At 37.7% G+C, this 25701-nt stretch overlaps 1 protein-coding gene across 1 annotated transcript in view; it reads left to right on the top strand.

The window, feature by feature from the left end:
* Nucleotides 1–25701, top strand: part of ADAMTS17 (ADAM metallopeptidase with thrombospondin type 1 motif 17) — a 506671-nt gene that overhangs the window by 24078 nt on the left and 456892 nt on the right. Inside the window, exon 3 of the mRNA XM_036736388.1 lies at nucleotides 178–343. Within this exon, the coding sequence (XP_036592283.1) occupies nucleotides 178–343 (166 nt within the window). The remainder of the gene's footprint in view (nucleotides 1–177; nucleotides 344–25701) is intronic.

Raw genomic sequence — 25701 nt, 5'->3', positions numbered from 1 at the left:
GCATTGTATGTTAATCATACTTGCAAACCAGCTTTTGAGGGCAAGGATAAGCATGAGATTTCAAAGAAAAAAACTCCAAGCATTTTAAAAAGTCAAATGAAGTTTATATGTTGATACTTGGGCTGCTACAGTGTGGCAATGATTATGATAAACATCCAAGTTTTTCCTTTTATACAGATTGGGTATATCCAGATTGGAAGAGAACAGATGCTAATCCAACCAGTAAATAATTCCCAGGGCTCATTCAGTGGACGAGAACACTTGGTCAGGCGGAAAAGATCCTCAAACTCTGGTGATCGGGCTAAATCGTGGACAACTGAGGAACCCTGCAAAGTTATAACAGGTGGGTTTGAGAATTGGCACAATGGCTTAAGCAAAGACTCTTTTTCTCCCCTCTCCTCAAATATAAACAAACAAATCTTATACATAAAGCAAATTTTCTATTTCTTGGTATGTTTTATGCCTTCCCACCACCGCTATGCACACATTTCTAATGGCTATTCCTTTGCCTGTTGGCCAGATAATTTTACATTAAATTGTGGGTAGAGATTGTAACAGATAAGGACAAAGGACACCAAGATGATATTGACCCTTATTCAAAGAGAAATCTGCTTTAGTAATGAAAATGGCCAGGTCTTACCTGATTCTTCTTGGGGGTAGCTTCTTTAAATGTTAGCCGTTAGCCTGATTCCTTGTCTCTGGTGGTAATTACATTTTCCCTTTCAGTTCTCATTTCACTCGTTTCTATTTTATCTAATCGGTATGGAAATCCTTTGCAATTCACAACTTATTTAAAAATTTTGATTTGGAGTCAGAGGACTTGGGTTCAAATCTTGCCCCTGAAACTTACTACCTGTTCGACCTTGAGCATGCTATTTAACATCCTTGGACCTTAGGTTACTCTAGAATTTAGGGGTGGGGGACCTGCATGCAGCATCAAGGTCACGTGTGGCCCTCTAGGTCCTCAAGTGCGGTCCTTTGACCGAATCCAAATAAGATTTGTTCTGTGAAGTTTGGATTCAGTCAAAGGGCCCCACTTGAGGACCTAGAGGGCCACACGTGGCCTTGAGGCTGCAGGTTCCCCACTCCTGCTTGATCCATGATGTCTGAGGTCTTGTATAGCTTTAGATTTATGATCCTTTTGTTTGTGTGTTATATGGTTTTAATGTCACTGCCATTGTGATCTATAATCCTACTTCATAACAAAGCAAAACACTTAAGCAAAACCGGTGGACACAAGCACTGTATCTGACGACCTTCAGTTTTCATAGCTTCTCGTTTCCCTACGGAGTAAAAGGAATAAATTTCTTCATTTCTTCTCTGGAGCCTATGTTGGTTGTTCTGTTTAATCTGATCTCAGCTACCTTTTACTGTTGTTTTCATTGTAGTCATTTTAGTATTGTAGTCCATGTGTGTGTGTGTGCGTGTGCGTGCGCATGTGCACATGCAGGTGCATACCGGTGTGTGTATTCTACTGATTCTGCTTTCTACTTTCTGTGTCAATTCATAGAAATTTTCCATACTTCTCAGAATTCCTCCTTATTCTTTTTATGGAAAAATAATATTCCCTTAAAATTTGTCTTGTCGTTTCCCAAATGATGGCCATCCTCTTTGTTTCCCACAACCGGTTTAGAAAATCCGTATGCGTAATCGAACCCGAGGGAACAGAGAAATCAGAAGAGAAGGCTGCTTCCATCATCCCCACCCTATTCTTTTCCAGTTAATCACCTTCTCATTCGTGGCTTTTTGGATACAAAGTTCCTATGTTGTTCAAGCCAGGGGAGTAACATTAATAATGGGAATTTCAGATATGATGAGAAGAAAGCTCATGGCATATTGTAGAAATGTAATTTTGAGTAGAATCTGGTAATATCCCTTAAATCATAGCTTAAATCAGGAAGCTGATCATTGAGTACTTATGCCTATGGACAAGCTCAAACCTCTGTTTTCCCTTTTTTCTTTTCTCCTTATTTGTTCTTTATCCTTTAACCTACTTCTTCGCCCCCTCCTTCTTTCTCCTCTTTGTATAGAACGTGAGTGACCACTACTTAATGTCCCTAAAATACTGCCTAGCAATTTAGCATGATAATTTACTTAATCTGATTGGTAGAAATGCTTCAGTCCCAAGTGTTGGCTCAAGAGCTATCAGTTGTTCAAATATACTAGCACAGTACTCAATCCTAAAACACACCAGACAACAGTTTAGGTCTATCTTCATGGCTACTGTTACCTATTTTCCAGGTCCATTAACATAATAATAGATAGAAATGAATACGGATGTTCTAAAAATGTAGTAACATTCCAAAACCATTAAAACAAACAAAAAACCCCCTCCAATCTTTGCCCATTTGGAAAAAGTATTATGGTCTTTATCCTTTTTCTTCACTTTTTATATCACGTAAGATATTGCTTACCTTCTCAATGGCAAGAGGGAGAGAGAATTTAAAATTCAAAATATTTAAAATGAGTGTAAAATTTTTTTTATATATAACTGGGAAAAATTTAATGAAAGCAATAAAATATATTTTAAAAATCATATGAAAACTGAAACCAAGAGACCACATACTTGGAGATTTTCAAATGAGGGAGTTGAGGATCACAGATATTGCTCAAGACAATACTGCTACTTGTGGGGCAGAATCAGTACTAGAACCTGGGTCTCCTAACTCGCAGACAAATGCTTGTTCTATATCATATTGTTATTAAGACAAATACTTTTTATTTGATTGACATTTTCTGCAATGTGCAAGAGTACATTATAACATCTTCTAACAAGGGGTCACCCTGTAAATATCATCTGATGAAGATTGATACAGCTCCTGTTCACAAGATTTTCTGTTTTGTAAGTAATATGTCTTTGGCTGACCATCTGAGGTTTCTTTTATGTGATTGCATTTAACTAATATCACCCTTTAACCTGTAGGTTTTGGCTCTTAGAAGTTTTCCTGCTGTATTCCGATACCCCTCTTTTTTGCTGTCAAGGAAAGTACTGTGTTTCCCTGCTTAGTTAGCCAATGACTCAGAGTACGCTGATTATATGACTCAACTTTTGAATCCATTTGCTATTTATAAATAAGACATGCTATTCAACACAGCTGCTGCTTGCATAGACAGCTTTCTATCCAAGATGATATTTTTTAGCACAAGGTACAGCCAATTGGTTTTTTTTTTTGCAATGATAATATTGCTTGGATAATGGATATCCCTTGAGCATTGAGAAGTTACAAATTATAAATGAAGAAAGGATGCCAGAGCAAATTAGAACTTTCCTGTTCTTTTTAGTTGGGGACTAGACGGTCATAACCTTATTAGCAGTTTTGAAAAATGATTCTTATGAGAATTTGCTTACTGTGGTTGCTTTTATGTTCCTTGAAATTCAAGATTTTTATATGTTAACTACCTTTATAGACTATATAGAAACAAGGAGATTAAAAATTTCTTTAAATAAATATACTTTCTGGGTGTGGTCATTTTATGTCTATAATCCCTGCTTCTGAGAAGGCTGAGCCTGGCAGATCTCTTGAGCTCAGAAGTCCTAAACTGCAGTGGGCTAAGCCAATCAAGTGTCTGTACTAAGTTTGGCAATCATATGGTGAGTCCTTGGGAGTGAGGAACCACCAGATTGCCTAAGAAGGGGTGAATTGGCTAAGATTGGAAAAAATGTCAGACAAAGCTCCTGTGTTGACCAGAGTTGAATCAGGCTTGTGAGTAACTTGTATTTCTTGCCAGGGCAAAATAAGGACACCTAGTTGAAGAAAAAAGAATAGGAAAAAAGGAAAAGAAAAAAAGAGAAAAGAGACATATTTGGAAAGTTTAGATCTAGGAATAATTTTAAAGTCCTGTTGCTTTCTTTGTACTGGAGAAGTCTCAACTAAAACAGCCCTTTTCAAACTTATCAGTGATTTCATAATTGCCAAACCGTTAGCTATTTCTTTATTCTTGACTTTCTTGAACTTTCTGGAGCATTTGTTACTGTTGATGACCTTATCCTTCTGGATATTCTCTCCTCTTTAGGTTTTCATGATGCTGCTCTGTCCTAATTCTTCTATCTATATGACCAGTTGTTCTCAAAGTCCATCCAGGTCATGTCTACTATTCGTGGGTCTGTTCTGATTCCTCTTCTCTTCTCTACATCCTGTCTTGCTTAGTGAGCCCATCAGTTTTCCTGGGTTTAATGATCATTTGTAAGTAGATGATTCCTACATCTATAAATCTTGCCTCAGTCCTCCATATGCAAATGCCTCTTGGACATTTCAAACTGGATATATTATAGGCATCTCAAGCTCAACACGTCCAAAACAGAACATGTTATTTTTTCCCCTCTGCAGCCTCCTCTTTCCAAGTTTCTTATGACTATTAAGACACCATTTTAGTGCCATCCTTTGGTGCCTTTGGTGCCATCCTCAACATCCCATTTTCTCTTACTTCACATATCCAATCCATTGCCAAATCTTATCATTTTCACTTTCACAAAATCTCAAGTATGTTTTAGTCTCTCTACACATGCAGATGCCATCCTGCCTCAGACTCTCTTCACCTCTCCCTTGGACATCTGCAAGAACTTTCTAATGGGTCTCCTCGTCTCAAGTTCCTCTCCACTCCAATCCATTTTTAATTTCAGTTGCCACAGTAATTTCCCTAAACTGTAGGTCTCCTTATATCACCCCTCTATTTAATGAACTCCAAAGGCTCCCAGTTACCTCCAAGATTAAACATAAACTCATCTGGCATTTGAAGCCCTTCACAATCTGTAGCCTTCTTACCTTTTTAGTTATCTTACCTTTGAAAAGCAACTAGTGCTTTTCTATCCAGCTGCACTGGCCTACTTGAAGTTCCCCAAAAGAACACTCTAATTCTGATCTCCCCATTTGTTCCCCATTCCTGAATGCTCTTGCTCCTCATTTTGGTTCTTAATTTCCCTTGCCTTTTTTTTAAAGACTCCGTTCAAATCCCATCTTCTGTAGGAAGCCTTTCCTAGAACCCATAGCTGCTCATGCCTTTTCCACTAAGATTACCTTTTATCTACCTTACATATATCTTGCATATACCTAGTTATTTATATGTTGTCTCCCAAGTTAGAATGTGAGCTACTTGAAGGCAGAGGCTATTTTTACCTTTCTAGTGCTTAATACAGTGCCTGGTACATGAGGACTACTTAATGTTTGATAATTGACTGACAGAAAAAAAGAATTTCTCTAAAACATAGAAATTAATAATGGCATGTAATTGGGGTTTAACATTTATTGGCCTAAAAGTTTCACATATACCAATAGCATGAGACAGAAGGAGTAGAACCTAATGGCTACATTCTGATCTGTCTCACCCCTAGTCCTCATCTCCCAAAAGGGCTTCCATTATATACTAGGCTAATATTTATCAACTATTCTGATGTTTAACAGCCAGAATATACATTGGGACCTGTGTAGAGACTTCTGTTCCTATCTTACCTGCATTGTGATGGTGTTTAAAACCAGTGGCTACCAGCATTTTCTCAGCCTGGGAAAAGATAAATCGTGCTTGTGTTTGCTTAGCTGTTCCTAGGGCTGTTTTATGGAAACCCTCCTTTTGATATGATAACAGCCCCTAAGGAGACTATTTGAATAAGTACATAAGTTGAGAATAGAGCTAGGGCACGGGGCAGAGGGTGATAACAGGGATGCCAAGAGATACTATAATTCCATTTCTGGATTTCTTCCTTCATCTTTTCCCTTCTTCTTCCTCTCCATTCCCACACTACAGGAAAAAAAAAAAAACCTTGGTTCCTTCTGAAGCCACACAAGTCTCAGTTATAATAATATTAGCCCTTTATACATACATATTCACATGAGAGTAGAAAATATGCATATAAGAAAATATAAGACCTATCCTCTTATAGCTCAGTTAAGTAATGGTCTAATTAATTCCCTATCTATTTTGCCTGAGCTTTTGCACATAGGGAATTTAAAAATAGAGATGAACCTATTGCAGTTCCCAAAAGGTCCATTCTTAAGTGAACTCACATGAAATTTATTAATCACAGGCTTTGTTTCTATGATTTTTCAAAAATGCCATTTTTGGTTTAGTAGTATTAAAGGCCTAGAATCCTGATTCTTTTAGGGCAGAGGTGGGGAACCTGTGACTTCAAGGGCACGTGTGGCTCTCCACGTCCTCAAGTGTGACACTCTGAATCCAAACTTCACAGAACAAATCCTTGGGCCATACTTGAGGACCTCTAGAGGGTCACATGTGGCCTTGAGGCCACAGATTCCTCACCTCTGTTCTAGGGCATTTGGTGTCCATCCTTTATTTATGATGATCACCCGCATAACACTACTTGGTATTAGTTATTCTTGTCTTCTTCAAATGGGATGTAGCTGGGGATATGTTGGATAAATGGGAAATAGGGGTTAAATGGGGTTAACCAGGCTAGATTGGATCTCGCAGTCTTTTGCAGACACTGATTCTAATTTCTTCCTGAGGAAATACATCTTACTTGTGCAGTAGAATGTAGTCATATTTCTCTTCAGCGGTCACATGGCTAAAAGCAGTTATGGGGAGATGGGTAGATTCAATGAAGAGGGACAGCTTTGCCGAGAAAATTTCCCTTCTTGACTTATGAGGTTATATTCTGTGAAGATGTATTTGTAGCAGTCATCTGGGCTTAAATAGAAGACACAAGCTGACAGTCTTTCCAGTAATCTGCTTCATTTCAGGAGCTTATAAATATAAAATATCACTCCAGTTGGGAAGTTGGCATAATAGTATCAAATTATGTTCCTTATGGACTCCAGTCCATGTTCTTTATTTTTTGTAAAAGCATGGACTTTTGGGGAAAAAGTTACTATTTCCACACTGTAGGAATGCTTTTTATATTTTGAGATCTTTACCATGTTTTTATGCCTGTTTTGTTTGGTCTTGATTTCAAAACTTCCCCCCTCCCTTTATTATTTTATTTTCATTTCTTTTGGATTAACTGAACAGTGTGACTTCAGTTAAATATAGAATTTCTTGAAACTCCCTGTTTGTGGGTTCTTCTAGCTATATGACTATGAGCAAAGTCATTTAGCCTCACTAAATTTAAGTTTTTCTCGTTTGTAATATGGGGATAATAATGTTTCTACCACGTACTGATGGGGATATTGTGAAGCTTAAATGAGAAAATCTTCATCAATCCTTTAAAAACATTATGAAAGTTAATGTCGATGGTTGTTCTTTGGTACTTGTTGCTATTGCTTGCGGCTGCTACTCCTAGGGAATAGAGGTCCTAGGAGTTGAGGAGGTTAGAGAGTTGAGAGATTAGGGTGTTAGGAGAATCATCAGGGTAAATGTTGACATTTCCCAGTGTAATAGCAAGGGAGTAAGAAGAGAGGAAGACTGTAAGCCAACTGGCCAAGTTGTTAAGGAAGTTGGGAGAATGTCTTGGAGGGAGGGAGAGTGTGGTATGATTGAATGGCATGGACTTCAGAAAAGAGAAACTGTTGAGTGACGGTGGCAGAGCAAAGATCTGGAAATGTCAGTGAGGAGCCAGGATTATGCCATCACCTTCTCTTGGTCCTATGAGTCAAAATACATGAATGGCCAGCACTGGAAGGACTTCAAGAGATGATTACTTAAGGGATATCTAGGATTTAGTTAGTGGAAGTAAGTAGTAGCAGTATAAGAGGAAGAATTGAAGAAGTTGGGGATATTTTTTTGGGGGGGGAAATTGAATGAACTTCCAAAGGGCACATGGAAGGGGCAGAGGTGGATAGGATAGGAACTAGGGAGGGACCACATTATTTTATAGATGCACTGTAATTATGAATAAGAAGGTTGAACACCCTGCCTTCTTCATAAGATTTGATTTGAGATGACATTCTTTTTGATGTTTCCAAAACAACCTTAAATTGATGAAGATTTTCACTATTAAAGAAGTATCATGGACTCTGAATGCAATTCCAAAAGGGGAATTCACAAAGTGTTTTGAGCCAAGTCTGCCATGTTAGAATAAGACACAATCCCCTAAAGTGACCATATAGAACGGTGGTTATTGTGGTCAAATATTTGAATTACAAGTAAACACAGAATGAAACATCCTTCTTAGTCTTTACCGTGCAGGAGCTGTGGATGCATTAAAAAAGGGGACTTTAACAATTGCATATAAATATGATAACAAAATTAGACCTACAAAGGCCTTGTCATAGAGTCCTTGTCTACAGAAATGATGCTTTGGTAAGTTTTTTGAAAGTTTGCCTACATAATCATTGACGAATTGCCATATTAATCTCTCCTCCTGTGATATGAGTCCCAAGCTTTTTTGGCCTGTGTTTTCTTGAATTTGTAGCTCCTATTCCAGCTGCTCCTTGATAATCTTTTAAAGAATTCATACCCAAGAAAGAATGCTGCAAGAATGATGAAAGAGTTTTCATTTTTTTACTAGATGGGGAAGGGAGTAAAGTACAGAGAACCTAAAAATTCTTATTTCTATTTTTGGACCTGCCGTTGTCTTTAAAGGAGGAATGAGTTCTTATTGTTCATGATTACTCATTCTTTCCTTGATCAGCAAACTTTGGTTCTAATGTAGACTTCTACTGGAACTTCTAATTGAGTTCCATATTTAGCAATCCTTGGTATTTCTGAGTCATTCTGAAGTTATGAATGTTTTGGTAAAACCTAGTCCTTTAAAGAGAAATGAACTCTCATTCAGGTCATGTTCTTTTATTCTTTCCTCAAGTGAAAATTAACTGTAGTCTCAAATTGAAGTTGCTATTAAATAGTAATAATGATGATAATAACCATCATTTCTACAGCCCTTGCTTTATAGATATTATTTAATTTGATTCTTTCAACAAACTTATGAAATAAGAACTACAAATATTTTTATCTCCATTTTACTTATGAGGAAACTGAGACTGAAAGAGGTTAAGTGACTTGCCTAGGGGAACATAGCTAACAAGTGTTTTGAGGTGCAATTTGGACCCAAGTTTCCCTGATTCCAAGTACAATACTCTCTATTTCATGCTGCTCTGAAAATAGAAGCAAGGTGGGGCTCACACATTGGAAGAGTGTTCATGTGATTTGGCCAGACAAGACTCTGGGTAGCCATTAAGGAGCCCCCGGCTTTGAAAACCCAGATGTTGGTGCTTCTCTCTCTGGTAACTATATTATCAGCAATGAAAGGACAAAGGCTTTGTTCTGGCACTGAAGAAGTCTGCTTTATTGGGTACCACTGGCCCACTGACAACACATTAAGGACGATTTATTCATGGACCCCATCACATCCCTTGAATTTGGACTTCAGAGGGGGTCTGGACAGGTGGAGAGAATAACCAAGAAACTCAGAGAGAAAGACAATAGTGACTGAGGCTCCGTGGAGTGGAAGCCTGAGCTTCTGTGAGCCTCCTCCATGGGAAGATGCACCAGTGGCCCTGGGCAATGAAAGAGAAAACAGGGAATTCCTGAACAAAATGAGGAATTCTGGGACCAAATCTCTTGTAAAGTGAGAATTCCTGAATCAGGAAGGAGCTAGAGCCAAGGAGCAGGAAGGAGTAGAGCCCTACTATAGAGTGTAGAGCAAAGGTCTCAAACACACAGCCTGCTCCTCAAATCTTCTCAGTTTGGCCGGAAACAGATGACAATGTAATTGGAAAATACTTAACAAAATAAACAACAGTATAATACAAAAAATAGAAGCAAGGGGTTCACTATCTCATCATACTATCATAGAGGGCAACTCCATGCCTTTTGCCAAATATTCTTCCATTCCATTGTCAGAAATGGGCAAAAAGATATTCTGAAGTCCTTGTTAGCTTAGGTCTGGAGATGTTAACTGTGAGCTTCTTGAAGAAGTGAATTGGGAAAACAGAAATATGGGTGATTTTATTACCTCATGGGAATTCTGAAAAGCTAGGATAGGTATCCTAAAAATCTCAGCCCTGTTTTAGTAACTTCACAACATTCATACCCATTTTAACCCAGATTCCTTTGCTTTGGAAATCTGAGACTTGAATCATTGTGCTTGACTAAGAAATGCTGGTTTCAATTCGTGGTCTTTCTCCTTACCTCTTTAATTATGGATTTCTAGTTTTAGTAGTTTAAAACTGCTCTGAGGCTTTTGAGATACCCTAAATAGCTTCACAACCATTGTACAAAGTAAGAACTTTTTGAATTTGAGCAACCTGATATGGAATATTCATGTGCAGTCATGTAAAACATTTCCATATTAGCCATGTTGTGAAAGAAAATGAAGACCAAAAAAGCCCCAAGAATAATAAAGTTTGAAAAAGTATGCTTCAATCTGCATTCAGACTCCATCAGTTCTTTCTCTGGAGGTGGGATAGCATTTTTCATCATAAATCCTTCAGAATTACTTTGTATCATTGTACTGCTGAGAATAGCCAAGTCATTCACAGTTAGTTGATCATTCTTACAATATTGCTGTTACTGTGTACAGTGTTCCCTTGGTTCTGCTTTATCAGTTCATGTCAGTGCTCCCAGCTTTTTCTGTGAAAGCATCCTGCTTGTCATTTCTTTTTAGCACAATAGTTAGTATTCCATCCCAATCATATACCACAACTTATTCACCCAGTCCACAATTGATGGGCATCCTCTTATTTTCTAAATCTTTGTCACCACAAAAAAAGAGCTGCTATAAATATTTTCATACATATAGGTCCTTTTCCTTTTTTTAGTTCTCTTTGGGATACATACCTCGTGGTCGTATTACTGGGTCAAGAAGTATGTATAGTTTTATAGCCCTTTGGATATAATTCCAAGTTACTCTCCAGAATGGTTGGATCCATTTACAAGTCCACTAACAATGCAGCAGTGTCCCTATTTTTTCCCTATCCCCTTCAACATTTATAATTTTTCTTTTCTTTTATATTAGCCAATCTGATAGGTGTGAGGTAGTACCTCAGAATTGTTTTAATTTACATTTCTCTAACCAGTAGTGACTTAGAGCATTTTTATTTGACTATATATGGCTTTGATTTCATCTTCTGAAAATTGCCTGTTTATGTCGTTTGATCATTCGTCAATTGGTGAATGGTTTATATTCTTATAAATTCAACTCAGTTCTCTACATATTTGAGAAATGAGGCCCTTATCAAAGAAATTTGCTATAAGATTTCCCCCCAGTTTCCTGCTTTCCCTCTAATCTTGGTTGCATTGATTCTGTTTGTGCAAAATCTTTTTAATTTGATGTAATAAAAATTATTTATTTTACATCCTCTAAATGCTATCTCTTGTTTGGTCATAAATTCTTCTTTTTATCCGTCTTACAGGCAAAATATTCCATGCTTCCCAAATTTGCTTACAATATTATCTTTTTTTGTCTAAATCACATACACATTTTGACCTTCTCTCAGTGTATGGTGTGAGAGTTAGTCCAGGCTTACTTTCTGCCAAACTGCTTCCCAGTATTCCCACCAATTTTTGCCAAATAGTTATTTCTTGTCCCCAAATCTTAGCTTTTTACGTTTGTCAAGCACTAGATTACTATGGTCATTTACTAGTGTGTATTGCGTACCTAATCTATTCCACTGATCAACCACTCTATCGCTTAGCCTAGTACAAGATTATTTAGATGATTACCACTTTGTAATACAGTTTAAAATCTAGTACTACAAGGCACCTTCCTGCACATTCTCTTCACTGATTCCCTTGATATCATTGACTTTTTTCTACCAGATTAATTTTGTTATTTTTTCCTAGCTCTATAAATTTTTTTTTTTATAATTTGGTTGGTATGGCACTGAAAAAGTAAAATAATTTAGGTAGAATTGTTATTCTTATCATACTGGCTCAGTCTACTCATGAGCAAATAATATTTCTCCAATTGTTTAGCTTTGATGTTTTTGTCTTGGCAGGTAGCTTCCCAGGTATTTTACATTGTCTGCAGGTATTTTAAATTGAATTTCTCTATCTCTTCATGCTAGACTTTGTTGGTAATATATACAATGCTAATGATTTATGTGAGTTTATTTTATATCCTACAACTTTGTTGAAGTTGTTAATTATTGCAACTAGTTTTTAAGTTGATTTTTTAAGGATTTTCTAAGTATACCACCATATCATCAGCAAAGAGTGATAGTTTTGTTTCCTTATTGCTTATTCTAATTCCTTCTATTTCTTTTTCTTCTTATTGCTATAGCTAGTAGTTGTTGAATTAATAGTGCTGATAGTGGACATTCTTATTTCACCCCAATCTTACTGGAAAGGGTTCTAACTTATCCCAATTACATATAATGCTTGCTGATGGGTTTAGATAGATACTACTTATCATTTTAAGGAAATGCCATTTATTCCAATGCTTTGTAGTGTTTTTAATAGGAATGAATGTTGTATTTTATCAAAAGATTTTTCTGTATCTATTGAGACAATCATTTTTTTTGTTTTTGTTGTTGATATGGTCTGTTATGCTGACTTTCTTGTTTACCTTTTCATGCTTGTCTTCATTCTTGTGTTTGAAAGTCAAATTTTCTATTCAGCTCTGGTCTTTTCACTGAGAAAGCTTGAAAGTCCTCTATTTTATTGAAAATCCATATTTTGCCTTGGAGCATGATACTCAGTTTTGCTGGGTAGATGATTCTTGGTTTTAATCCTAGCTCCTCTGACCTCTGGAATATCATATTCCAAGCCCTTTGATCTCTTAATGCAGAAGCTGCTAGATCTTATGTTATTCTGACTGTGTTTCCACAATACTCAAATTGTTTCTTTCTGGCTGCTTGCAGTATTTTCTCCTTGATCTGGGAGCTCTGGAATTTGGCGACAATATTCCTAGGAGTTTTCTTTTGGGGATCTTTTTGAGGAGGCGATCTGTGGATTCTTTCAATTTCCATTTTACCTTCTGGCTCTAGAATATCAGGGAAGTTTTCCTTGATAATTTCTTGAAAGATGATATCTAGGCTCTCTTTTTTATCATGACTTTCTGGTAGTCCAATAATTTTTAAATTAGCTCTCCTGGATCTATTTTCTAGGTCAGTGTTTTTTTCCAATGACATATTTCACATTGTCTTCTAATTTTTCATTCCTTTGGTTCTGTCTTATAATATCTTGATTTCTCATAAAGTCACTAGCTTCCACTTGCTCCAGTCTAATTTTTAAGGTAGTATTTTCTTCAGTGCTCTTTTGGACCTCCTTTTCCATTTAGCTAATTCTGCCTTTCAAGGCATTCTTCTCCTCATTGGCTTTTTGGAGCTCTTTTGCCATTTGAGTTAGTCTATTTTTTAAGGTGTTGTTCTCTTCAGTATTTTTTTGGGTCTCCTTTAGCAAGTCATTGACTTGTTTTTTATGGTTTTCTCACATCCTTCTCATTTCACTTCCCAATTTTTCCTCTACTTCTCTAACTTGCTTTTCCAAATCCTTTTTGAGCTCTTCCATGGCCTGAGACCAGTTCATGTTTTTCTTGGAGGCTTTTCATGTAGGCTCTTTGATTTTGTTGACTTCTTCTGGCTGTATGTTTTGGTCTTCTTTGTCACCAAAGAAAGATTCCAAAGTCTGAGTCTGAATCTGAGACCATTTTTGCTGCCTGGCCGTGTTCCCAGCCAACTACTTGACCCTTGAGCTTTTTGTTTGGGGAATGGCTGCTTGTGGAGTAGAGAGTACTTTGTTCCAAGGTTGAGGGGATGCTCTGTTGTTTTCTGAGCTATTTATACATAGCAAGCTCTGCCACACCAGCGTTCCTCCTCCCCCAAGAAACGCCAACCTGGACCGGACTCAGATCTTAAGCAGGCTCTGCACTCCAGCTCTGATCTGCCAATTAATTCCTCCCGCCATGTGGGCCTGGGGCCAGGAAGCAACTGCAGCTGTAGTTCTGTAGCTGCACCACCTCTGCTGCACTGGGGTGGTGGCCAAACCATGAACTCCTTTCACTCTGTCCCAGCAGCTTTTCCCACTAACCTTCTCTGTTGTCTTTGCTGTTTGTGTGTTGAGAAGTGTGTTAACTGCCACAGCTCACTGATTCAGGGCCCTAGGGCCTGTTCTGCCAGGCTCCCAGTTTGGTTGGTCTGGGCGCAGCCCACACTGGGCTCCTCCCTGCTCTGCTCCCAGCTCCATGCACGACAGACCTTACCCAGCGACCATCCAGGCTGTCCTGGGCTGGGGCCCTGCTTCCCTCTGCTATTTTGTGGGTTCTGCAGTTCTATAATTTGTTCAGAGCCATTTTTATCAGTGTTTGGAGGGTCCTGGTGGAGAGCCCTAGGCAAGTCTCTGCTTTCCAGTGGCCATGCTGGCTCCACCCCCAAGCATTAATTAATTAATTTGTTCTTTTTCTAGTTTTTTTAATTGCATACCCAATTCATTGATCTACTCTTTCTCTATTTTATTGATGTAGGTATTTGGAGACATAATTTTTTTCCCTAAGTAGTGCTTTGGCTAATTCCACAAAATTTGGTATGTTGTCTCATTGTTGTTATTCTCTTAAATGATATTGTTGATTGTTTCTACGATTGTTTAGGTAGGAAGACTTTTGGGGTACCCTATTTTGTACATTCTCTTGCTGCCTAATGCTTGAAGAATTTTCTTTTTGAGATTCTAAAATAAGTGTTATTCAGATCTCTTCTTGGTGTTTAGTCAAAGTCTGCAGGACATGTTTTGTACTTGGTTCAATTCAATAAAAATTTTTGCATTTGCCATTATTGTTTTTGCCCAGACTTTTTGTTGCTCATGTAGTCTTGACATGTTTTGTTTTGTTGACAAAGTTTCAGCCTTCATTGTAAGACTGTTAACAAAACCACGTGGGAATCTCTTAAGGCACTTAGTGGAATGTCTGGCACGTAGTAGGTGCTTAACAAATTTGGTTTTGTTTGATTTATTGAGGCATGTGCTTCTAGTTTTGTATACTTCTAATCGTTAGGAAGTTTTTCTTGATATGGAACTGAAGTCTCTTTCTCTGTATCTACCAATCCCCAAGTCTAATTATGCTTTCCTGAGTTTAACAAATTCAGTCTAATATTTCTTCTCAAAGATAGACCTTCAAATTCTCAAAAGCAGTTTTCAAGTGCCACCTGAGTCCTCTCTTTTCCAGGCCACATAAGAACACAGTGTGTAGAATTGGAAGGGAAGTTAGACATCAAATAATGCAATTTCTTCATTTTAATGATAAGGAAATTGAGGCCAAGAGAGGTTCATTGACTTGTTGAAAGCCACCGAGGTGGCATCTTTCTTCCAGGCTACTTCCTGAAATTTGATGTTAGGGTGGGGCTCTGTGGAACTTCTGGAGGGAAGGTCTGGACTAGTCTTACATTGCTGCTTTCTTGGTGTAGTGAGTGTTTTATTTTTCTGAGATCTCAAGGACAGTTCAGGCTCAAGACCTGCAAGCTTTCAGTGCCCCTTGTTCAGTCATTGCAGTCGTGTCCAGCTCTTTGTGACCCCATTTGGAGTTTTTTTTTTTTGAGAAAGATACTGGAGTGGTTTGCCATTTCTTCTCCAGGTGATTTTACAAATGAGGAAACTGAGGCAAACGGGGTTAAATGACTTGCCCAGGGTAACACAGTTACTATCTGAGGCCACATTTGAATTCAGGTCTTCCTGATTCCGGCCCTGATTCTCTATCCACTGTACCACATAGCTATCCCCACTGTGCCACCTAGCTGCCCTGTGCTCTTAAAGTGGTCTAATCCAGGGCAAAATCTGATTGTTGTCTCTTTCTCTGAGCTCTCTGAGTTATTGACCTGTGTTTGGGTCTGAGGAACTCAGCTGGTATCAGCTAGCTGATGACTTCTGCTGGTTCATGATGACAGGAACATAGGCTCTCCTTTGGTCTGGAATTCCTGCCCTTGGTATTCATCTGCAAGCTTCAGACAATTAAAATGAACTAAGACCTTGGTCTTCTCCTGGAATCTGAGACAAACTGCTGCTGATATTTCCTTCTGAACTTGTAGCATATGTTTTTTTTCTGCCATTTATTTGATAAGGATCATGTACTACTCTGACATATTGTTTATTTGTCACGAACTGTTCCTGTATTATTAATTTTTCATGTATGTTTATTTTGATGCTCTTCAAGACCACAAGTTTCTTAACCACAGTACCTGTAGCACAGCTTTTTAAGTATAGTAATTCTGCCAGCCAGGGTTGTTGTGAAGATAAAATGAGATGGTAATTGTAAAGTGGTTTGAAAATTTCAAAGCACTATATGAGTACTAGATAACAAGAACAACAACAACAACAATAATTTCTAGGATTTAAAGCTGAACAGGAATTGAAAAGTCATCTATTTCAATCCTGTAATTTTATAGATGAAGAAATTTGGAGCCTAGAAGGAGTGGTGATTTTCCCTACCGGACAGCAGAACTGGAATTTGAACCCGTCTTCTGCTTGCAAATCCATTACTTTGTGTTGAGCTTGATCAATTTAAGGAAATTAAAATTATTTGCTGCTCCTTTCTTGAGTGTGCTTTTTTCTCACTGGAAGAAAAATGATTAAACATTAAATATTCAAACAAGAAAATACATACAAGAATATTTCCTAATGTCTATATCCAAATACCTTTCCCCTTCTAATTTCATAAAATAGTGTAATTAGATGAGAAGTAAAATTATTACTATTTATATTCTTTACAGCCTTCCCTAGACGTTACTAACTACTCATAGGTAACTGATGCAGCTGTATCCATATATATTTATAAATATATGTACATATGCACACATATATACATACACACAAAGAAATTATTTTATTATCTCAAAGCAAAGAAGATCTCCAGCCTAACAGAAAAATCTGCCTCTAATTTTATATTGACCAAAAATGCAGTTTGTTATTTGAAGTTAGCGTTGGCTGTAGCTGTCCAGGTGGCTCAGGCAAACATCCTGTAGCCACTTCAAAGGAAGAGGTAGATTCCATATCCCAGGCAAGAGGCCAGGGTGAGTTGAGTGAGTATATGGCACGGCTGAGGTGTTCCAGTGGGTGGTGATAGGGAGAAGAGTATTGAACTTGCCAACTCCCATAGCAGTATCTGATTTTTGACTCATGTCAGCTCCAAGGAGGCAAAAGGTGGGGGGGGGGGTAGAGGGGGGAGACAGAGAGAGACACACACATACACACAACATACAGAGCAAGACAGAGCACACAAGTATAACTCAGCTTCCCTCCCAGCGAGAGGAAGAGAGCCAAAAATTCAGCTTTTGTTAGGAATATTGGACCTTTTATATTTAAAAAAAATTTTAAGCTTATATTTTTAAAAATTCTATTTTAAAAAAGTACTGCCATTTCTGTAATACTCCATTATTATTGAAGACAAAAGTAAATGGTAGTTCTGTTGTAGAATTAACTAGAAATCTGAATTCCAGTATTGATCCTATTTTAAAATCTTGAGTGTAACATATGTGAAGAATATTCCTTTTATGGAACTTTTTTAGCTTAAAAAAATCCTTCCTAGTGCATGCTTTGGCAGCAAATTCATCATCTTGGTCACAGTGTCTTATGGTTGCAAAAACTTCCTTGTAAACCTAGGGAACTGGTTCAATTCTGGATCCATTAGTAAACCACAGATCAAAATTCCCTGCCATGTTAGTTTGATATTTTAGCCATGAAAAGAAGATCACATTAAGGCAGAGTGTTTCCCTCAGCCCAACTGAGCAGAGAGTGTCATTCTTCATCAATAAAACTTGTGAGTGCTATTGTTATAGAACTAAAATACCAAACCTAGATGGAAGAGCTGGGGAAAATGGGCCTCAATATGTCACCATGATTTTTTTCTTTCTCTCTCTCCCTCCCCACACCCTGCCCCACCCTATGTACATAAAATTTCAAACTGGGCTAGAGTAAATCTTTATGATTAGACAAAGAAGCAGTATACTTTAGTGGAAAGACCACTGGCTCTGGACTCAGTAGACACAGATTCAAATCCAGCCCCGGCTGCTTGCTACTTGAATGACCTTCTCAGTGGTCTTATCTGTCTATAAAGGGAGGGATTTAGATAGTTGGCTTCTGAAGTCTCTTTCAGTTCTAGTTTGAGATCGTGTGCTTGCATGTCTTTAAAGTTTCAGGCTACCAAGTCAGAAGCTCTCTTTTAAAAATAGCTAGAGATTCCATAGTTTGCTTTTTATTCTTAGTTTAAAAGATCATATGGTTTACTTCCTCTTCTCCTTTCAATTCAAGAAAATTGAATTCACTCTATCAAGCATGTGCTTACTGTGTACCAAGGCACTGTGCTAGGGATCAATTAAGGAAACTAGAATTATTTGCCTTAGAATCCCTTTCTTGAGTGTGCTTTTTTTTTCATTGGGAGATACTAGGATGAAAAATAATATAATTAATAACCAGCAAAGAATTTATAATTTAATAAGAAAGGATAGAATATATACAAAAATAAATATGATACAAGGTAGAAGTGACTGAAAGTGAGGAGTACATTGTAGTTGGAGCAAAAAAATGGATATTAGTCTTTGCTCTTACTATCAACTGTCAGGGCCTGTCTAACCGTATATTTCGTAATCCAGTGGAATTACAGATATTAGAATCATAGAATGTTAGCAGCAGAAGGGACATTCAAGATTATCTAGCCCAATCTCCTCATTTTATAGATGAGGAAACTTATGTTCAAAGACAATACAATACTTGTATAGGAATTCATAACTGCTAAGAGCTGAGATTCAAATCCAGATCTTCTGTTCTTGAGTTCAGGATTATTTTCATTACATTGTGCTTCCTCTTATTTAACAATCTCCCTAACATGGCCAAACTCTTCATTTTGGCATATAGGTTTTATTCTGCCCATCTCCTGGCATTGGCTCTTGCCCTAAAAGTAAGCATACGAGGTTTTCTAGTTGATGTACTTTTGTCTCATTTTCAAGGTCTTTTTGCTGATGTCTCCCATTGTGACTACTTGTTTGGTTTCCTGCTAACTGCTTTGCCTTGACCTTTAGCATCTGTATCTCTCTGACTTCTGATCCTTCCGACTTCTTCTTGTCAGTTTCAGTCACTCCCCAAGTCTTGGCTACACCCATGCCTCAGCCCCATTTTTTTATGCCCAACCTTAACTTTGCTGTGCCAGTCTTGCCTTCCTTCCTTGTCTTATTGATCCTCCACTGTTCCTGGTCTTATCATTTATTGTCATGCCCTGTCACTTCATTCCTCCTTTTTTAAAAGTAACAATTGGAAAATAAAATTATGAATTGTACTTAAAAGATTCCACAATACCCAAATGCTTTATTGGATCCAATTTTATTCCACTTTGTACAGTGAGGTATGGAGGAGGAGACTGTTAGAAAGTTACAGAAAGCTACATTGACATGCTTTGATAATCAATAGGAAGGGGTAGTTATTACTTCCAAGTTAAGAATGAGAAGCCCCTTGTGCTTGAAAGGGAAAGTGTTTTTCTCCTGAAGTATATATTATGTGCATTTATTTTAATATCAATTTGCAGTGTGGTTTGCTTTATGGCCATTCAGAAACAATGGAAGCACTAACAAATTTTGGGAAAGGGGTTTCAGTAAATGCTGAGTTCTATTTGATTGGACCAAACACAGGATGACTAGAACACTGAAATCTGTGAGATATTGATACTGTGAATTGTCATGGCAAATCATGAAACTATGATACTTATTAGAAATTTAAAATTTGGGAACCTTGCTTTGGTGATATTTGAAGAAAAAAATAAAATTGATTTGGGAAGTGATTGGTTTACTTGCTTCATCTTAAATCAGACCTAGTGGTTTTGCTGCTTTTGAAATTTCTTACATTTTCTTGTTCAGGCAAATTTCTTTTTGTATTATTTTGACTCTTTTGGCTTTTATTTTCAGGGTTTTATACATGAGTATGCTGCTAAATATTTAACAACCTGATCTCTAGAAAAATGTATGAACACCACACCTTTAAACTTAATTTACATTACTTACATTTTCTCCAAAGTTTTAAATCTAGACAATCAACAAAACAAATGAAGCCCTGATTGATAGTGCTTGCTTATTTCTGAGGTGTAGCTACTGAAATTTTAATGGTGCTTGTGATCTGGGTTCAAGCTGGCTCTAGCACATCACTGGTTTTATACCACTGCCCCAAAATAGAAGGCAGTATAGCCATGTAATGCTACTCCTGTTACCTGAAGTCCAGAATCAGCCGTTGCAATGGAGAATGAGTACAGTAATAATTGAAACTCTTTGAATGGACTTTAGTGGAATCTGGAGGATAAGGCGGAATACAGATGTACATGCCCTCAGAATAACTTTTGTTCTGTGGGGAAAATAGAAATATCTGTCAACAAGCATGTTACCTTGTTGCTTACCTCAACCCCGAAGTAGTCTGCCTGATTCTACCTAACACCTTGCCTCTAGCTAGTCCCTGGAGACTTTGTTGCATGATTTTAGTTTTGATTCAGTTTCTCCTTCTAACAGTGTTTGCTGCCTTTCTGATCCTTTGGCTCCATTACCAATATTCCTGTTTGTTAATGTTGGTTTGTTAGCATGATGGTTCTGTTTCTATTGCTACACAGGAACTTCTATGCTGTGGTCCCCTCCCCACTTCTGCTCCCCAAGCTGGGAGAGCATTAATAAAGCGCCATGGAATGCGCTCAGCTGAAACCTATAACTCCCCCTACGCCAGGCTCTATCCAAGGGCAGAGCTGTGGGGTGATAGAGAGAACATGGCACAGTCCAGTTCCGTAATTAGTTGAGGTTCTTCTGTGAAGTACAAGCTAAATTCCGACTCGCCCTTTTAAATGGCTTGCTTATTTTGAGCGATGAAACTCTAGCACAGATAACTAGTTTGGGTAGAGAGGATCACAGATTTAGAGATGGGCTGGACCTTAGAGGTCATTTAGTCTGATCCTTTTATTTTACAGATGAAGAAACTGAGGTCTGGAGGGAGTAAGTGATTTGCCTGATATCAAATAGGTAGTAAATAGCAGTGGTAGGATTTGAACTAAGAGTCTCTGACTCCAAATCCACTCCTCTTCCCACTGTACTACTTGACTCTAATACCCTGGTAGCTCTCTGAGATAGTGTTATTTTTTTTTAAGTAGAAGTGATACCAATTTGAGGCCATCTTATACTTGGTTGATATTTTTCTGAAATAATGGAGTGGTTTATAATACTTCATTTTATTTATGAAGAAACTGAGGCAAACAAAGGTTAAATGACATGCCCAGTGTCACACAGCTAAGGAAGTGTCCGAGGTTGGATTTGGACTCAGGTCGCAGTAGATAGAATGCCAGGCCTGAACTTGGGAAGACTCATCTCCCTGAGTTCAAATCTGCCCTCAGACACTCACCAGCTGTGTGACACTGGGCAAGTCACTTAACCCTGTTTGACTCAGTTTCCTCATTTATAAAATGAAAAGAAAATGGTGAAATAATCCAGTATCTTTGCCAAGAAAACCCCAAATGGAGTCATGAAGAGTCAGACATGACTGAAATGACCAAACTACAACTCCCTTACTCCAGGCCCAGCATTCTATCCAGTCTATTACCTAGCTGCAGTGGATAAAATATCAGAAGGCTTGCTCTGCTTACCTCCGCAATCAGAGACAGAGCACACTAATATCTTGACTCCCAGAGTAGTACTGTACTTAGTAGACTATAGTAGGTTGCTGTGTTTAGGAATGAAAGGACTGACTCCAACTCCAGAATAATTCAAATCAAATTGAGCTGTTTGTTCAGTTCATTTTAGTTTGGTGAATATTTATTAAAATTCAGCCAACGTATAAATCACTTTACCAGGTGCTGGGAAGACAAAGACAAAAAACAAAAGATCCTGACCTCAAGAAGTGTACTTTTTATTAGGGGATATAAATCTAGTCCCTCAGATTCAACATCCTCAGACAAATATAAGGTAATATGGGAGAGGAGAGAGCCCTAGCAGTTTGGGGGAACAGGGTAAGCTTCACAGAGAAAGTGCTACCTGAGCTTGAGTATTGAAGTAATAGAAATATTCTAAAAGGTGAAAATGAAGAGCCAGTGTAAAAGGTAAAGCTTGCATTAATACATAGAGGTGAGAGATAGAATATCAAATCTGGAGTGCCCCTACTGGTCCAATTTAGTTGGAATATAGAATGCACAAAAGAAATTGATGTGAAAGAACGCGAGGAAAGCAACTACAAGCTAGAATGTGGAAGACCTTAAAGGACAGGGTGAGAAGATTGTTCAATTATATTTCAAGTAGAAATGGGGATCACTTTTCTGTACATAAGGATCCCTGTGGCTGCATATTGTCTTAGTTTCAAAATGTAATGCTATCTCTGTGTTATTGTATTTCTATTGATTTTGTTAAATATTTCTCAATTACATTTTAATCTGGTTCTGGTTGTACTTGGGAGTATTGTGGGCTTCATGTATGACACCTTTGCTGTAGACACTGGGGTAGTTTTATTACTGTCATTGAATGTTTTGTTACTATGTCATGCCAGGCTGTGTGTCTTAAAGTGAGTATAGACTTAAACCAAGATAGTTACTTGTTTAAAATAGTTAAAAGTATTAGAGAAAATTTTAAGTCAAGTGCTGAGAGTAATGATGATTGTCAACGGTGTGACCTAACAGCCAGGACTAAAGAGATAATAGTAAAGAAATAAATATAATAAAAATTATAACTTTCTCTGGTAGGACCTTCTTTAGAGTCATATGCTTACTTCTGGACACCAGCCTTGAAGAAGTACATCGTTGAACTGGAGGGTGACCAGTATGGTAATGGGCTTTGAAATCATAATATGTGAAGATCAATAGAAAAAACTGGGCATATATTTCTTAGAGAAGAGATGATTTGACTGGAGAAAGAAGAAGAAGAGGGCATGGTAGCTATCTAAGTATTTGAAGAGTTTCATGTGGAAGAGGGAGTAGATTTATTTTCCCAGAGGGTAATGCCCAAAAGTTCTTGAGATTCAAAATGCTGGTGGTTACCTGTACACATTTTGCCTGTTACCTGTGACTTGTTAGTAGACTTTCCATACTTAACAGTTGCCATCTTCTGGTCAAGGGGAAGTCTTCGAATGAAGAATCTCTGCCACAGAATAAAATAACCTTTCCTTATTAGCTCAGATTCTGTGATCAACGCAGGGAACATGATGTTATGGAACAATTACTGGCCTTGGAGTCAGAATAGCTGAGTTTAAATTCTCCATCATTTAGCAACCATGTGACTTGGCCGAGTCTCTTATCTCTCTGCCTTGGTTTAAACACTTGCCAAAATGTTTATAATACCATTTATACTCTTTTGCTCACAAAGTTGTTGTGAGGATCAGATATATTATAAGCACTGTGAATTGTAAAATACTGTATAAATGTTAGCCATTATTCCTTGTTTCTCATGTGACGCTTAATATTGTGCCTTGCATGGACTAGGTGCTTAGCAAGTATAATATAAATGATTGGAGTTTTGAGTATGTAAGGAATGAGCAAGAAAGGCTGGTTGGGGTGGTGGACAGAGTGCTGACCAGAAAGACCTAGAGTCAAGCTCTGACTCTGTCATATTCTAGCTGTATGACCACCTGCAAGTCACTTAACCTTTCAGTAGCCCCATACAGCTCTCTAAAGCTACAAACTGCAAAGGAATCACTAATCTGCATCCATGGAGAGAGTTTCCACATGAGTAGTTCCCTAGACTGATGAAATCACAGGTCCAGACCAAAAAAAAGAATCAGAACAAGAAATAGGAATAGGAATCAAGTGCCCTGGATCCTATACTGTTTCTTTTGGCTATCTTGCCTCTAATGTCAGAGAGGTTTTGCTTTATGTCTCCTTTACTGTCTCATGAGAAAACAAGGTAGGTGGTAAAGCAGGGAGGTGGGGGTAGAGTAGAGAAGGTGGATAGCTGAGCCCTGGGGTTCTGTTTTTCTTTCACATAATTTTTTTGTAGTTCTAAAGTTGACAGCATAGACGTTTTGAATTCACTCCAGTTCCAGCCTTATTAAAGAACAGTTGTTTTGGGTTATGATGCACAAATGACTACCTAAAAAGGAAAATATTTAACAGTAGCAAAAAAGGAAAAATGTTTAAATTTAATACCAAATTTAATCATATTATTACCACGAAGAAACAAGTGGGCACTAGATTCAGGAAACCTGAGGATTCAGCCAGTTTTTTTGTGTGAGGGCTAAGATTCAACTCCAGCAGTTGTCCAGGGGGATTTAGAGCTCTGCTGCTGTCATATTATGGGATATTTTTCAGCTGTCTATAATGGGCAGCTTTTGGAAGCTAATGTCCCAGACAACTGTAATTCTGGTTGGCAGCTAAAATGAAATATTTCATAATTATTATTTGACAAAGCTTCTCTATAAGCCTTCCTGTGGTGTGTGGGTGGGAATTATACATATATGTATTTCATCAGTTTCTTTTTATCACTGTGGAGAAAAAAAATGAAAGATAAGATCAAGACTCTGATAAGCAGGCAGATAAGCGCATTAAACAGTTTTTTTTAAAAGATAGTTTTGTGTACTATCCCTTGGGCATGTAAAAAGAGAGGTAGAAAGAAATATTGGGGAGTGAACCTCATACGGGGAAGAGATTCTTCAAAGTGGCTTCAAAATGTGATTTCACTGCTGTCAGTACTTCTAATAATGATCAAAACTTCACTCTACTCTTGAATAGGGGTTCTTAATCTTTTTCTGTGTCATCGACTCCTTTGTCAGTCTGGTGAAGAGTATGGGACCCTTCTTAGGAAAAAAAATTGAAATGCATAAAATACATAGGATTACAAAGAAAATAAATTTTATGGAAATAAAGTTATCAAAATGTTTTTTTTTTAAAGTTCACAGACTCTAGGTTAAGAACCTCTGCCTTAGAAGATGAATTCATGAGTTAGAAAAAAAAATTCCTTACCTGCTTGCTAACGTTTTGGTGATGATCCCCTTAGATCTCAGCTAAGCTGATCCTTCGAAGAATTCTGTTCCTGGGCTTATACTTTGGAGACTTTTGGATTAATAGAACCTGCCTGAGCATGTATTCAACTGATATAGTCTTTGAATATTCAGAGTTATAGGCTTAGGGACCTTATGGCCAACAAGTCCAGACCCTTCACTTTATAAATGAAGAACTGAGGCACAGACAGGTTAATAAGTGAATTGCCCAGCTAGTCAGGGTCTGAGGCAGGGCTTGAACCTAAGTGTTCCTGACTTCAAGTCCAGTGTGCTATGCATTGTCATGATGAATAGTAGGTTTAGGCTTCAGTAGAAGTTGTAACAGATACTCGATTAAAAAGTCGTTGGAAATTGAAATCATTTTAGCAAATTATTTAAAGGCAATCTGTTGTGATTTATTTTTTGAAGAGCGGATAATAGTCCTGGGGTACATAAGTACTCTGCAAGAATTGCTTGTTGATTACTTTTATAATGTGGTTAATAATTCTAATTTATTCATTCTTTAAAGGTAAATTGTTGTATTTAAGATTCTCTTGAAGTGTTACATATTTGTTTTTCAAGGAGAAAAGTACTAATGGAACGTCTTTTTGTTTGAAAAGTTCAAGAGCTTTGCTGGGTAATTTCTTACCAGGTTTCATAATATTTAGGAAGGGAAGACTGTTTTGAGGAAGAAGCGTAGATAAGAAGATAGGAAAGATTCTTCCTTACTGGTCCTCCATCCCCACTCCTGAAAAAGAGGAGCTTCTGCCTATCTCCTGGAGGTTCTGACAAGGATAATTGATTAACAATCATAAAATGCCTTGTATATATAGCATATGTAGTCTAAAGCTGACTAATAACTAGCACTATTTTTAGGTGTGTGGGGAATGTGAGAATAAGACTGCAAAAAGACCAAGGTGGTAGGTGTGGGGGAGGAATGAGGAATAGTGGGAAGATCATTGGTTTGGGAGTCAGATG

The sequence above is a fragment of the Trichosurus vulpecula genome, chromosome 8, assembly GCF_011100635.1.
Source record: "Trichosurus vulpecula isolate mTriVul1 chromosome 8, mTriVul1.pri, whole genome shotgun sequence".
In the NCBI taxonomy this organism is placed as follows: Eukaryota; Metazoa; Chordata; class Mammalia; order Diprotodontia; family Phalangeridae; genus Trichosurus; species Trichosurus vulpecula.
The sequence above is the reverse complement of the archived record's forward strand: the minus strand, read 5'-3'. Positions and strand labels throughout refer to the sequence as shown.